At 44.2% G+C, this 16,751-nt stretch overlaps 1 protein-coding gene across 1 annotated transcript; it reads right to left on the bottom strand.

Moving 5' to 3' along the window:
* Positions 1–8,351: 8,351 nt before the first annotated feature.
* On the bottom strand, positions 8,352–16,306 carry CABP2 (calcium binding protein 2). The gene is made up of 6 exons (XM_060279891.1): positions 15,924–16,306; positions 14,577–14,607; positions 13,031–13,165; positions 12,140–12,249; positions 10,697–10,844; positions 8,352–8,868 (listed from the first exon to the last, which is right to left on the bottom strand). The coding sequence occupies exons 1-6, from the start codon at positions 16,104–16,106 to the stop codon at positions 8,843–8,845; spliced, it is 633 nt and encodes a 210-aa protein (XP_060135874.1). The 5' UTR covers positions 16,107–16,306; the 3' UTR covers positions 8,352–8,842.
* Positions 16,307–16,751: the final 445 nt, after the last annotated feature.

Here is a 16,751-nt window from a genome sequence, read left to right as displayed (position 1 = left end):
TTTGAAGTTACAAACTACAGTGGAAGGGATATAATCCAAGTTACAGGTAGGTAGCCGTGTTGGTCTGACGTAGTCGAAACAAAATAAAAAAATTCCTTCCAGTTTGTCATTGGTATGATCTTTCGTGTGCATGCACACTTCTTCAGTCCAGAAGCTGATTTATCTCTCCTCTTCCCCAGTGCAAGATATGCTGTCTTAGAGGATACTCAGCTGTGGTATCTGGCTGAATGTAAACAAGCCAACCAAAACTGATCTTAGAAAAAAATGTAGTGATTATGATCCACAACAGTTATGGGGAATAATGGCTGTACTCAATACAAGTTGCCATGTGCCGGTAATTTGAGCTCTCGTGTATGTCTATTCATGAGTGGTTTTAATTAAGCAATATATCATCTCCAAATTAGTTATTCTGTTGATGGTGGGTGGGGCAGATTCAAAGGTTCAGATTCCACGTTCTTTTGAAATTGGTTCAAAGAAATACAGTATCTATACAGTATCAGTCTTTCAGATTACTGGCAAAAGCAACCTGAACCTGTCAGATGTACAAAATCCAGGGATGTTGCACTAGCACCACCTGTGGGACAAATGCAGCATTGCATAAAGTGTAGGTTGACAAAATGCAAATGAAAGCAATCTATTTTAAACATACAACCGCCTCAGGTTAGAAACACTTCAGGTTACAAACTCCGCTAACCTGGAAGAGTTACTTCGAGTTGAGAACTTTGCCCCAGGATGAGAACAGAAATGGTGTGCTGGCAGTGCAGCGGCAGCTAGAGGCCTCATTAGCAAAAGCACGGCTCTAGTTAAGAACAGTTTCAGGTTAAGAAAGGACCTCCGGAACGAATTAAGTCTGTAAGTAGAGGTACCACTGTATTTATATTAGGGATCAGAGGGCAAACAAGGCTAACAGTTAATTCAGTCCATACAGTCAAATGGTTTGCTGGTACCTGTCATGCTTGTTGGGCTGGTCCTTTTAGATCGATGTTCTATGTATTGAAGGTGCAAAATTAAAGTGCATTAGTAGTGGTGAATTTATTCTGTGTTGCTTCCCCAATGGAACCACATTTTTGCTTTATGGGGACACTATAGCACAACAAAAACTATATTATTTGTGAAATAAAAAGTTAAGGGATTTCAGCAGGAAGTTACAGGCTTATGTGGTAGCTGGAAATGAGCAACAAAGTGGGATCACATATGACTACCCCAATGGCATCATGAATGCATAATAAAAAGGATGTCTGGGTGGGGGCATTTTGTCGAAAGCATGTTGCAGATTATACTGATGTGTGAATCTGCTGGTTTCCTGCCACCACCGCCCAGTCTCTGAGTGAGTGAAGCTGTTTTGTGGAAGGGATTCAGTCACATACTAGAAACATAGCTGCCAAGTTTTCCCTTTTCTCGCGAGGAAGCCTATTCAGCATAATGGAAAATCCCTGAAAAAAAGGGATAACTTGGCAGCTATGACTAGAAATGAATCTTTGCATGATTTAAGTGAATTAAAGTGCTCTGTCATCCTAGTGCAACAAATCAGCTTTAAAAACAAAACAGACTTTTTGGGGTTAGGAAAGTGATTGGGGAAAGGCACTAAAAGGGGAAGGGGGGAGAGAATGACTGATTAAAGGGAACATATAAAGACCCTGCAAACAAATGAGGATGAACCCTCCTTCATGGTGCAAACAAATAAGAACAAATACTCAGGAAAGCCCAGACATAATCTAACTTTGTACAAGCAAATCAGGATGCTCAATAAACGGGCTGTATGGAGAAGCATCTAATGAGTGTGAGTGTGTGTATGCACATGTACAGTGTGAGTAGATGTGTGTGCGTGTAGATTGGTACATGTGAACAGAAGATGTGCACACTGGCACATGGCCCTCAAAATATTGGCCAATCCTCAATGCAGCTCTCAGGCCAGAAAGGTTACTCACCCTTGCCTTATTCATGCTAGGTTGACCCACCACTCTCATCTCTATCTTGTCTGGATTAAACTTAAACTCATTAATCCTCATCTAGCCCACAACTGCACTCCGGGAGTCATTCAAGGACGGAACCGCAGCCCCTGGATCTGATGCAAACATAAACAAATATAACTGGATGTTACTACACTATCCTCCAAATTGCTAATCTTTTTCAGCAGTTGCATATAGGTGTGAAAAGCATAAAGGAAATGATGGAGTCATGTGATACACAACAAGCCAAAGTGATACAGCAGTGCTTCTTCCATTTGTCTCAAGCAAACAAGGAGGATATAATGGTTTCCATTGTCCTGTGGCACTTGTACAACCACATTTCATGCAACACAATATTGCAACAGATACACTGGTCTGAGGGCAGTCACGTTTCCCAGAAACAAAATACTACAGTTTAAGTGCAATGAGTTGCATTCAATTAAGTTATGCTCAAAGTAAACCCACAGAAATGAATGAACCTATATTAGTCATGTATATTAATTTCAAGATCTCTAATATTGAACACCATCCAGGTGTTAGGATCGTCCTTCTCTCGTGTAGGACCCTGGTAGAGACACATGGCCAACTGGCATGTTCTCTCCAGTGCCGGATTTATGTATAGGCTAAGTAGGCTGAAGCCTAGGGCCTCCCCAGCTGGCAGTCTCCCTTCTCCCAAAATTGCAAACCGAAGACTTCATGCGAGGGCAGGGCAACTCGGGCCTCTAAGTCTATCCAGCAATATCAAGTTATAGGAAAACTGGTGCTATTGACAGTAATCCTTCTAGTTGGTTAATTGGTTCAGCAACTTTCATGCACATGACGTGTGATGCTAATTATTTTCCCCAAAAGTTAAATGATAACTAATCAGAGGCAGCTACAGGAGAGCTATGAGATTCAGGTGAGGGTCAGATGCCTTGTCAATCCCAGCAGGTATATAAGAGGATGACTGCTGCCTGCCCAGCATTCTCCTAAAGATGAGAAGCCTAGTATGGAAGACTTGTGTATAGTACGCAGATCTGAAAGGGCCACAAAGGGTAAACCACCAAAAAGGTATGCTGAAGAGTTTACTAAAACAGTCATAGCAGATACAGATGTTGTTAGTAACTCAGAGAAGGTTTGGGAACCTTCAAGCTTCCAAGAGGTCCAAAGTTTAACCTCAGAGGATGCTGAGCCATGGTTAAATGCCATGAAGGCTGAACTTGATTCCTTAGAGAGGAACAAGACATGGGAACTAGTTCCAGGGCTGCCCAGGCCACAAAAGGTTTACAAAGATCAGTTATTTCAAAAGTTTTTCAGTGTTAATTTTATGCATTTTTTAAAATCACCATTGTATTTAACAATACAATGGTACCTCGGTTTAAGTACACAATTGGTTCCAGGGAGCAGTACGCTCCCTGAAAAGTACTTAAACAGAGTGGCGATAGCGCGCTTGTGTGAAGCGCCAATAGAGCGCTTCTGCACATGTGCGCGCCGCAGATTGCTTCTGCGCATGCGCGCGCCACGGAACCCGGAAGTAAACAATTCCGGGTCTGCAGAGCACTCAAACCGCAGCAGACTTAAACCGAGGTATGACTGTAATATCTTATGTCCTTTAGAGGAGAATTTGTGGATTGTAAAATTTTAAATACCCGTCATCATCCTTGCCTTCACTCAATTTTGTTTATAATACTCTTCCATTTTCTTCTAGTTGTGAGAGTGGGGGATGGGGAGGGGCCTCACAAGTGGAGTAGCCTAGGGCCTTTCTTCATCTAAATCTGACCCTGGTTCTCTCCCTCCTGGTTGGTCATTCGGGAGCTTCAAAAGCTTTCTTCAGCCCGAACATCACAGCGACTGATACCAAGAAGCACCAGCACACTTACGATCCTGCAGAGTATTTGCAGTTCGCGTAACAGACTCAGTAGCTCAGCATTTTGGCTAATCTACTTTTATTTACATATAATACACTCAGAGCATTCTGATTTAACTCCTTCCTCTTTCTCATCAGACAGGAAAGAGAGCAAGAACAAAGGACAATAGTCCCACTTCACGGAACACAGTAACATAAACATCCTGTCTCCGTCACTTCCCACACTGTGGAATGAAAACATACACCGTCATGTGATAGAGATAGACAACAATCTCATGACTGCAAATACGGAGCAAGAATCCTAACACCAGGATCTTCATAGCAGAGAACTACATGGAAGGATGTCTGGAGTCCCAGTGGTCCTACTGAGGAATTAGCTTGGAATTGTCAATCCAGTTTAGGATTTTTTTCCCCTCTCTTACCTTCCACCCACACCTGCCCAGCAGATTCAAGACTCAGGAACTTTCTTCAGTTTTAAAGGAACCCAAGTGCTAGCATAGGAATAGCCTAAAATTCATTTCCCTTATCTCTGTATTTTCAAAGCTTTTAATGCCGAAAAGAAGAGATTAACAATATAACCACCACACATTTCAGTTTATGGAAACAATAGCCATTATTTCCCTCAGACCTTGATTTTATTTTATTTTATGTGCTAAAGTGCTTCTCTATGTGTAACAAAGGAGAGCGATGTTGTAAAATTGTGGTGTTGTTTGAGGTCATAAAGAGATTTTTATTATGAAACCTCCGGTCCTGTGCACTCTGCTTCTGACTAGTTGGAATTAAACCTTTCAGTGGACCTTTCCACTTGGCTAAGCGTAATGGAGAAGAAATGTTGGGATTAAACAAGGAATGCCCAAATGGGACAGTTGTGATGCAACAAGCAAGCAAAAAGGCCAATATTCCAGGAATGTATTTGAGCTGTATTTAGAAAGGATTAAGATGATTTATTTGTGTTCCGCAGTGATAATGAAAAACTATTCACTCCAGCGTAGAGGAAGGCAAAGGTTAAGCAGCCTCTACTAAATCTACACAGCTTTAAATTGGTGGGGCTTGATAGCTCGTCCCAGAGCAGGATTTTTGCTTTTTATACAGAAAGCTATTGGAGGAGCACTGTGAACAATGGATGTTAGCCCTGAGCCAATTGTGAGGTGCTGTCAGCATTTGGAGAGGATTGAGTAAAAGCTAACCTTGTGCCAGGATGATGTCAGCACGATGGACTATTTCGACCAAAGGGGTTGTGCCTAACTGCCCGTTTCTTGCCTGCAGCTTCATTGGTTATGTAAGGCATTCCCCTGAAGAAAGGATGCATGCTCTGAAACGCAGTTTGGATTCTCAACACCTTGTGGGCTCAGTAAATGTTCCATGCACCTTTTTGAAATCTTATTTGTTCACTAAGGTCTGCTGTCTCTGCTCATGTTGCCTGCCAACCCCTCTTACACACCTGTCTTGCCAACCCCCACTTTACAGCTCACCCAAACCCTTCAGCTCCCAACAGCTCCTTCCACTCTCAACCATCCCCACCTACCTGTTACTTACCCAGTTGTCAATTCCTCTCTTCACCCCAAAATGCTCCCTCCTCACAACGATTGCGCCAATCCCAAGATCTTGCTGCCACTGCTACTCACAGTGGAGAAATACGTCTTTCTCCCCTTTGCTTGTTGCTGCAGACACAAGGACAGGGGAAGTGGTGTGGGGTGAAACACTTCTCTTTTTGATCCCCCCCACAGAGGCAGATCTACTATGAAACTATTGAAAACTATTGATGTTGTTGTTGTTGTTGTTGTTGTTATTTATACCCCGCCCATCTGGCTGGGTTTCCCCAGCCACTCTGGGCGGCTTCCAACAAATACCAAAATACATTAAAATATCACAGATTAAAAACTTCCTTAAACAGGGCTGCCTTAAACTTCAGGGCCCCTAATTCCAGAGGAGCCCCAGAGTTGACTAGTCCACATTGCATCTAGTGGATGCAGTTTGAGTTGCATGACTCAAATTGATTGTTTTTTTCATTATTTCAACAATCCCAAATTTTGAGAGTCAGTAGCACAGTGGAAGACAGGAGTGCCTGGCGTGCTATGGTCCATGGGGTCACGAAGAGTCGGACACGACTAAACGACTAAACAACAACAACAAGCACAGATATTGTAAAGGTCATTGTAAAGAACCCCACTGAAGAAGATAGCACTGGTTAGCCAGACCTCGTTGCTAGTTGTGAAGCCCCCCCCCCCCGGTAACAGTTCTAGCTTCAGGGCCCCCAAACTTTAGGTCTGCCACTGCCTCCACAAATGGTAGCAGTAGCAGGATCTTGGGATAAGAAAATACTAGCAACACTAACATGTGACATATTTTCATGTTTTCAAGAACAGTAAAGAAATGCCTTTGGGAAAAGAGGTCTCTACAAATAATCTCAATACTTTTTGGAAGCACAGGCTTGATAGACAAATGTTCCTTCTCAATATTGGTTCAATATTGGATTTCACTGCAAGCATTGTTTTTTTTTAAAAAAAAAATCAACAGTAACATAAAAGTAATTCAGCAGAATTTATTAAGCTGCAATCCTATACCTGCATACTTGGGGGTAAATCTCATTAATGACACCCAAAACTGAAGGAGCCAGGGATTACCAGGGCTCTGCCCTAGAACATGGTCAATGAACTAAGAGTGGCTCTGAGCAAGTGCAACATGCATTTCCTTCACCACAGTGTAGCCACTTTTCACACCAGGCATATGGGACTTCTAACAGATCTTCCAGATCAGTAGATGATGATGATGATAATGATGGTGATGATAATAAATTTATTACTTATACCCCGCCCATCTGGCTGAGTTTCCCCAGCCACTCTGTGTGTGTGTCTCCCAAGTACATTTGAACCCGATTTCCCACGTGTAGAATTTAACAATTGGGGGACAATATCTTTCTTTCTAGGCTCTTTAATTAATTGGTCGATAAGATACTAAATAAAAAGGTTTTAAAATTATTTAAAATAAGTGTCCCTTATTAATCAAACAGCGGATTTTAAAGAAGTATTTCATCAAGGGTAGGGAGCCTGTGGTCTTTCAGATGTTGTTGGACTATAGCTCTCATAATCTCTGGCCACTAGGGCTGCATGGAATAGGAGTCCAACAACAGGTCGCCACCCCCACCCCCACCCCCAAATTTAAATACATATATAGGGTGGAATTCAACATAGCACTAAGTGGGGTGTACATGTGTGGAGCTAGGTCTGCTTGTGCAATGGGTCTCCCCCCCCTCCCCCTGCACGCTCCCTAATCCTGTTCTGTGGATTCCCCCAACACTCCAGAGCAGATTGGGGAGGAGAGGAGGGAAGGTCCCATTGCATGAGGGGTCCTCATTCTGTGTGCACATCAACTTAGCTGGATCCACTCTGCTAATCACTAGCAGGAGGCACTTCTCTCAGGCATTCCTTGTTCTTCCTCACACAGGATAGGATATTTCTAAGGCAATGCCGACTGTGACACAGAAAACAAATGATAAGATTTCTTTACTCTGGTGACAGCCCTAACATAGATAAAATAGACAAAATCAGTAGGTCTTTGTATGATCATAGCTAAGATTAATCTTTGTGTCCACCAGGGAGCTACAAAAAAAAAGGGATAACATGCATGAACCAAATGCACAAATCTGGGTTTACTGAGCTTGCTTGAATAAGTGTTTTGATACAGCTAAATGTATGGTAATACATATGTGAGAAAAAATAAACAATGTGAGTCACATTCACAACAGAGGGAACTGTAGGTTTCAGGCCATCATCTTCCCTCCAACGCACTGGTCTTTTCAGCTGAAACAAGAATTTGAATGGACAGAAAATGAACAGTTTGATTTTCAATAGGAAAGTGAAAATCTGTTTCCAGCAAGGGAGCACTGGGATTTTCTAACTTCAGGCAACTCTGCCCACATCAACTTGTCTGCTACTGAATCTTCTTATTTTGGCAAAAGATTCTGAGGTGTCCACTTAGAGCTCACCCAACTCTCCCCTGAGGCTGCATAGTTCAGAATACTTTGTATTCTGGGTAGGAATGGGCAAGCTGGAAAATCCGTCCTGACTTTCTCACTGAGTAGCCTCTGTTAAGCTTCTAAGAAACCCCAGGGGTTATCCAGAACACAGTTTGAAAATCACAAGTAGATGGGGATTCCAGGCCCAAATATGGATGGAAAAATGGTCACTGAATATGCCAGTCAGCTAGCTGAAGGGCAATCTATAAAGCAGCGTGTCGTTTGTAGAGACAAGGAAAGCAGAAGTGGTCCCTGGGTTTTGGGAGGCAAAGGTTTTGCATGTCAGATTCCCAGATATTTTGAGGGTCAAAATCACACAGCTGCCACTTCCAGTAAACTAATGAACATTCATGCACCATAGATCCCATTAAGTCACAAAGGTTGGCTTAATAGCAGGCAGTGAGTTCCAGCTCATCCAGTTTCCAGAACAATCCCTGTTCTGTTTGGGACCACAAGCCAACTCCTTGCCATTATTCCACTGCACTTAGAAAGGACATCAGAGATGGGGCGGGGGGGGGGGGGAGCATGTCACAGTGGAGAACAAAGTAATTTTAAAAACAAACACCATTTAGAGAGGGGGGAAAGGAAAGAAAAGCAGCCCCTCTTGGAATAGGACGGTGAAGCGTTTCAAATATTGTCACACCATTGCATGCAGAATATTTAAGGGAGATTTGTTGGTTGACTGTTCCTTCTTAAGGTATGTTTGGGGTGAAAGGTCAGCGTTACAGAGAGCAGAGTAAAGGCAAGGTACAATGACATCCAGAGCCTGAGAGCTTGGGGTCGTGGCTGTCTCTAAAACAGTAGATGGGGTATCAGTCTTGAGATCCGGTCAATGATGTCATTGAAGATGCTGAAGCTGATGCAAGTCTCTGGACTTTAGGAGTGGCTGTTTGGCTCCAAGCAGGGTACACAGGATGTGCAGGAAGTTCTCGAGTGCTGCCATCGCTCCTGATGGTTAGATCAGGATATATGGCAGCTTGAAGTCTCTCCTCTCCGTAAGGCACTTCAGCCTTGGGCTGCTGCTGGCTGCTCTCAGCGAGACATCATCCGTACAAACTCTGCAGAAAGGGGATCCAAATATGTCATCAGGAGGGGAGACAAAAGCATTTCCCATCTGCCACTGGCCCGGAAGAGGGACTTCTTCTATAAATAACTACCGTACGTATGGGAACCACCATCTCTCTGTCTGTCTGTCTGTCTGTCTGTCTGTCTGTCTGTCCATCCAGCTCAGTTCCACATATCCCATCCCACTCTTCTAACATTCCATCACATTTTAGAGCATCCTTCCCCAACCTGGTGCCTTCCACATATTTTGAACTACAATTCCCATCAGCCCCAGCATGGCCAATGGTCAGGGATGATGAGAGATGTAGTGCAAAACATCTGAAGTGTATGTAGTTGGGGAACGCTGCTCTAGTATGACCATGAAATACAATCCAGGACAGGGCTATGCAGATTGAGGCTTACTTAATTCCCATTGAGTTTAACAGAACAATATTATGCAAAGAACAAAAGTTTAATGTCTCTCATCTCCCCTACTCCCCCCCTAACTTTCTCTTTCTCTACTTTCTCCCCTCTCGTTTCTCTCTCCCCCCCCCCCCGCAACCCCACATTGTCTACAACAACAAAAGTCTCAGACTGACTGTAATTGATTGGTATGAAGGATGCTATGATTTAAAAACAGAGGCACTGAACGTACTTTTGTTACTTACGGGAAAATCTTTCAATAAAACGTTTAAAAATGCAAATCAGCTGTGAGAAGCAACACTGTTGAGGAAGTGCATAACCTGCCCAACAGTTTCCTTGCTTCACAGAGTGCAAATTGATTTGGACTCTGCTGTAGTGATGTCCCTGAATAATAAACATATTAACTTTCTCCCATAAGGGCATGGGAAAAGGAAGAGTGCTGTCACTGAAGGCACCATCACAGTAAAGGGAAAACCTGATTCTGTCATTCAGTTGTGCAACTTCAACTGAAAGGAACTGCATACAGAGCATGGAATATATTAGCATATTAATAAGCCTCTGGTTTAAAATAAAACCTAGGAACCCTGGATTCCAAATGTTATCTTTATGATCTGATTCCCAACTATCCCCTCAAAATTAGAAGTGATTCCTCCTAAATCTAGTCTTGACTTTCTTCCTTTTCTTTCCTGCATCAAGGATCTAGAGCAGGTATGGAATTTCTGGAACAGGGGCCAAATTGGGCCCAACCCAGGGGTTCAAATGTGGCCCACAAGGCTGTTTTCGCCCAAACCATGCCCACCTGCCCACAATGACATCAGGTGTGGGGCAGGTAGAGACGTGGCTGCCAGTGCACTGTGAGACTTCAAGAAGGCGGCAATAGTGCATGGGCGAGGGAAAGCAAGCTTCAAGCACCAACTGATGGGTGGCAAAGCCATAGCCTGCTGAGGTAGTTGCATACGAGTTCCCTGCAGGCAGCTTGCTCACACCATCAATACCTGTAAAAGCCAGACTTCAAATTGGTTTGGCAGGACTCACAAAGCCCTATGCCTGGGGCTTCTCAAAGTGGCAAGAATAGTGTTTCCAACATTCAGCAACCTTCCGGGCATTTGGCAACCACCGCACACAGGATTTTAGCAGGTCGGGAGGAAACCCACCTGTCAAATCATTTGATGTCATAATGGCATCCTGTGATTCAACAGGTGGGTTGTCCCATCCACCAGTCAAAGTTGGCCCATGGGGGGCAGTCAGATAAGGATTTGGCCCAAGGAGCCAAAATTGTTACCCACCCCTACTCTACATCCTGCATCCGTTTTCAAAAGCAGGATGAAATCCTCCTCCCAGCCTAAATCCTCACTTCTTTCCCAGTTAGAAAAAGCAAATCATCATCATCACCCCACAAAGGAAGGACTTTCCTGATACCTTCAAAGTCCACAAGGCCATCCCCATTCAGATCAACATCTTTGAGTATCTCATCCACCTCACGGTAGTTCAGCTGCTGTCCCAAAAGTTTGCGCATGGCTTCCCTTAGCTCAGCTATGCTGATCTGTCCATCGCCATTTGCATCAAACTGGAAGGAAACAAACAACCTTGATTCCAGCACCTTGTATAACCATCCACACAATTCTCCAGTCTCTTGTGCTCACCTCCCTGAGCGCAACTGAAGTAGATGGAAGTGTTTTGTTCTCTTGGCACGACAAAACCAGTTTGGAAAGTGGTAGAAAAACACATTAAAAAGTGTGGGGTGAATGAATGCTTACTGGGAAGACATGTAAACACCCTGTAAGAAAATCAGGATGAAGGCTGATTCTTATATAATTGCCCTGTAAACAAATGACAAGATATACCGACTACACATCAGGAAGAACTTTCTGACAGTAATAGCTGTTGGACAGTGGAACAGACTCCCCTGAGAGGTGGTGGACTCTCCTTCCTTGGAGGTTTTTAAGCAGAGGTTGGATGGCCAACTGTCATGTATGATCTAGTTGAGATTCCTGTATTGCAGGAGGTTATACTAGATGACCCTGGGGGGCCCTGCCAACTCTACAGATTCCATGAAATCAGCTAGTCCAGGCACCCCCAAACTTCGGCCCTCCAGATGTTCTGGACTACAATTCCCATCATCCCTGACCACTGGTCCTGTTAGCTAGGGATCATGGGAGTTGTAGGCCAAAACATCTGGAGGGCTGCAGTTTGGGGATGCCTGAACTAGTCTAACCATGGCTTAAACTTTGTGCAAGCAAATCAGGATGAATGCTGAACAACCCCATCTTCTGGAAGAGTCCAAAGCACAAAATGATAAGTGGATGGGTGCACTGTTCTCAGGTGGCAGAAAAACTTCAGGAAGGCTGAAGTGACAGTGTCAATCCACTTTCCTTCATGCTTGTCACTGACATCCACACATGTACACCAACAGCAGGAGTGAAGTGCTTTAAGTGGCACTGATGAAATCAAATGAAGCAGCTGAGAACTGTTTGTGTAGGGCTGCAATACATCCAGGTTTTCCCGGAATCAGTCTGTCAAAATGGCATCATTCTAGGCGGACTTTTGCCCAATTGGCAACATGTCCAGGAAAATCCAGACATATGGCAACTATGGCAATTTTTAAAGAAAAATGCCATAAAAATTAAAAAGCACCCCCAAAAAGCACAAAAACTTTGACCCCCCAAAAAACAACTTTGTCTGGATTTTCCCTTTGGGGGATATAGTAACCCTAAGTTTGTGTTTTGTGTTGCCTGGGAGAACCACTATATGAGAAGACAGGACAGCAGAATGAGAAAGAAGATTCCTCAAGATACCACCCACCCACCCACATTCTGATGCTACCCTCCTCTGGTCCCTAAAGTTGAGTCACGTGACTCTCACCTCTCGGAAGGCATCCCGCAGTTCTTTCACCCCAATCATGTCTGCCGTCTCTGCCAGCATCTTGGGGCCCATCAGTTCCACAAAGTCATCAAAATCCACCTTCCCTCCAGCTATAGATACAGAAAAATAGTTTCAGCCAGAGCCAGACACTGTCGAGTTAGATATTATAGTATATATAATTATACTCTGGGACAATTCACAACCAACAGAATGGTTCTGCTGCCGTTCCCATCCCTACCCTCTCCATTGCCACCTCTTGTGTGGAATTTATCTGCTTATGCAGCAAACCAGGAGTGTGAATAGGCTCCCATGAATGCAAACTCTTGAGTCCTGTCAGAAAAACCACACAGCTGATGACATGTCCTTGCACCAACTGATTCACACCACCATTTTGCACTTGGCAATTAGGTGCTGCTCCTGCCAAACTGAGCTTATTATACATGCAAAGTAACTGATTGATCGAACCAGGCATCTCCAGTAATAAACATCTCTTACCTTGCAGGGTGGTCGTAAGGATTACCGAGATGATAACATGTGAAATGCTTTGAACACCCTATATAGATGCTTAAACACTATTTATTATTAGGCCGCAGTCTAGTGCTGCCCCCTCATCCCCTCTGACATTTCTGTGGGGAACTCATGGCCATCCAACTATTGCTGGATTATAACTTCTAGCATCACGGATCAATGGCCATGCTGGCTGCAGCTAATGGGATCTGGACTCCAACAAGATCTTCCCTACCTCTACTCTAAGGAGATTTGCATCCTCCCCCTTTTTGTGTGTGGCCATTTTGCCTGAATGCCAAACTTGATCCAGCAACTGTGGAAATCCATTTCTCCCCCCTGAAACATCATACTGTAGTGTTTAACTCAGTAATGCTAGGCACATACTGATCTGCTGAGACAATTCAATGAGCTCCATCTCAGTGGGCATGTAGCCCATGGTTCGCATACATTCCCCCAGGTCTTTGTAGCTGATGTAGCCATCATGGTCCTTGTCAAACTCTCGGAAGGCCTCCTTTAGCTCTGGAAAGAGAAGGGAAGCTCTAAGAATCCCCCTGGAAAACAGGTAATGCATCTGTGTCTTGCAAAAACCAAGTAAATGAGAAGGAAGTGATGGAGTTAGCATCTGATTTGCTACACAATGAAAGAGCTGCTATGTTTCACCAACAGCCTTTCCTCACTTTTGGAGTTCAGCTGCAGAGACATACGGCCTTGGCACGGTATTCCTGGAGTGTCTCCACCCCCATTGTCCAGCCCGGATACTGAGATCCAGCACTGAGGGCCTTCTGTGAGGAGTGAGGTTACAGGGAACCAGGCAGAGGGCCTTCTTGGCAGTCGTGCCCACCCTGTGGAAGGCCCTCCCATCAGATGTCAAGGAAATAAACAACTATCTGACTTTTAAAAGACATCTGAATGCATCCCAGTATAGGGAAGTTTTTAATGTTTGATGTTCTGTATTTGATGTTTTAATTTGTTGGAAGCTGCCCAGAGTGGCTGGGACAACCCAGTCAGACAAGTGGCATATTAACAACAACAACAACAACAACAACAACAATGCCCTGTGGAACGTCCTCCCATCAGATGTCAAAGAGAAAAAACAGCTACCAGATTTTTAGAAGACATCTGAAGGCAGCCCTGTTTAGGGAGGCTTTTAATGTTTAATAGATTATTTTATTTCATTTTTCTGTTGGAAGCCGCCCAGAGTGGCTGGGGAATAAATTATTATTATTATTATTATTATTATTATTATTATTATTATTATTATTATTATTATTACAGGAATGCCACTAGAGGGATTTTTCAATGCTAGTCCAATCAGAACTTTCGTATGAGGGCTGAGTCCATAATTAGAGTCAAGGAACTGAACTAGATATCTGATAGCTGCACTCTAGATGGGGTGGTGGGCCCAGGAGAGGCGAAGGGGGAAAACAAAGCAAGGGATTCATACAACTAGACATGGGAGCAAAGCATAAGGAAGCCAGAGGCAAGTTGACAAAGCAACAAGGCAGAGCATTAAGTGAAACCAAAGAAGCTAAGTCAGGCATCCCCAAACTTCGGCCCTCCAGATGTTTTGGACTACAATTCCCATCTTCCTCAACCACTGGTCCTGTTGGCTAGGGATCAGGGGAGTTGTAGGCCAAAACATCTGGAGGGCCGCAGTTTGGGGATGCCTGAGCTAAGTGAAGCATAGCAGATGCAGTAGACTTCTGGTTGGTTGGACTAATGACTAATGAGCAAGGGGGGATCCATGAGGTTCCTCCAGGTTAGCCAACGCAGTGTCCTCCGGATGTTCTTGGACTACACATCCCATCAGCACCAGCCAGCATGGCCAGTTATCAGGGATGATGGGTGTTGTAGGTGAGGAACATCTGGAGGCACCACGTTGGCTAACCCTACCTTAAGAGGTAATGTTGAGCATCAATTTTCTTTTTACCTTCAATCTCCTCTGGTCGCAGCTCTCTGTCCTGGGGAAAGAAAGAGAGTAGAGGTTGATAATATATATGTATATCTGCTTTGCCTGCCCACATCCAATCTACTGATCTCGTAGTCAGAAACTGTCCCAGATTAAGGAAGTCTTCCTTGCCCACTCTATGAACAGAAAAAACCCATGAGGCCTGATTCTGTGTGTGCTTACTTCAAAATAAGTCCGACTACGCTTAAAGGGGCTTCCTACCAAGTCATGCTGCTTCACTGTTGGATTCCATGCAAATATTGTGTCAGAGTACTGTGGCTACAAATTCCCTGGAGGAAAGCCCTTCTGGCTCCCTGCAGAAAGCCAATAGGGGCAAGAGTTGTTCTTCCAGTGTTCTCTAGGCTTGGTGTTTGTGTAATGCAGCCCAAAGGCTGATGCGTTTCAGTGGCTAAGAGATTATTAACAGCCCCCTCAGGCGAGTGCTCTATGAGGGTGTATTCTGCAACACGTTCTTGCCACAATAAAAGTGCATTAATTATAGAGTTCTGCTTTAGTTTGTTCTGCAATGTTGCTCCAATGCTCTCACATTGTTGCTGTCAAGAAAGGCTACAGCACAACAAAGGCAGGGCAGAAATAAGCCAGAATATTTGTGGTGTAAAAAAGTTGTGTAGTTGCAGAAGGATGTTATGGGACATACACTGAATGGAAGTGAAACCTTCCCAGGCGCAAACGGTATTGAAAGCAGGAATGTACTTGACTGCCCCTATAGTATCCTGAGCACAAATAATCATGGACGCACCAAAGAAAGGGCATCTGAATGGCCCCTGTTTCAGGAAGTCTTTTGCCATGGCTTTTCCATGAACTAATTAGAATCAGTTTATACCTGTATACTGCAAAACACAATCTGCTTGGTTTTAGGTGATGGCATGAACGATTTCTCTTCCATGTCCATGGATGGAACAGCGGCGGCACACATCAACCTCCCAATTTGTATACCTCCAGCAAAATATAACACTTATGTTTGATTTCTTATGCCACCTTATCAGTGTTTATTCCTCAGTGGAGATTCCTCCTCAGGGCGGAAGAGTAAGATTTAATTACTGGGTTGTCTTTGTTGTTGCTTTTATTATGTGTTTTTACATTGTGATTTTATGTTGTGAACCGCCCTGAGATCTACGGGTACAGGGCGGTATAAAAATTTAATAAATTACAACAACAACAACAAGAGGCCCAAGCTATGTTCCAGCACAGGGGCATACTGAAGGTTTGAGGAGCAGGGCAGAGGTGCACATTCCATGGAAACGGAGAAGGGGCAGCTACACTTTCACACTCAGTATAAATGCTGAGTAGTAGATGTGCAGTACATACGATTTGCGTGATGGCGATGCTCTGGCGCAAGAAGATGCAGGCTGGCCCCACCAAGCCATGCAGGACCGAGTAATTCTGCAATGGCGGATACTGCGTGCCGTCAGCCCCTTCGTCCATGTCATTGCTGGTAGAGGCAGGGGAGCCAGGAGCCTCGGAGGAGGGCTGCTTATTCTCCTGTAGCATAGCTTGCAATTAGCTAAGTATGATTAGTGACCCTGATTTCCCCCTCTGTCAGGGCCTGGGTGTTTAAGGCCCAGGCTTCTGGGAAGTTTTAGGGAAGCGGGGTATCTGGTAATGGAGAGTATGGGACGGGAGGCAACAAAGGAGAAAACACGACATATGCTTGAGAAAGAACACTGTTTCCTCCCTAAAAGAAACCCACCTTTCTCCTCCGTAAATTTATCTCAAAGGCTCAACATCTCTGTTCATTGGTAAACTGCCACAATTAGACAGACCTCCATCTCCACAATGCTAGGGTCCCCAACCTGGGGCCCTCAAGGTCTTCCTCTAGTAGCCACAAAGCCTTTGAGCTCCCCACCCCCACCCCACCCACTGCCCCCTTTGTCATGAGAAAAATTACCATTTTTCTCATTGAAAAGTTCATGAAGCTGAAGGAGGAAGTTTAAAGAGCGACACTTCCTCTTGCTTCCTCTCTCAGTTCAAAGAGCTTTTCAAAGTTCAGGTTGGCACCTGAGCAGATGGCCACAAAGTAAAGCGACGAAGAACGTAGCAGAGAAAGGGAAGGAGTTTGGAAGAGGGAAAGAGAGCTACTATGGGATGAAAGAATGCATGTTCAAATGAATACACATTAGATCCGACAAAATGGAG

This window comes from Zootoca vivipara, chromosome 1 (genome assembly GCF_963506605.1).
Source record: "Zootoca vivipara chromosome 1, rZooViv1.1, whole genome shotgun sequence".
NCBI lineage: Eukaryota > Metazoa > Chordata > Lepidosauria > Squamata > Lacertidae > Zootoca > Zootoca vivipara.
The sequence above is the reverse complement of the archived record's forward strand: the minus strand, read 5'-3'. Positions and strand labels throughout refer to the sequence as shown.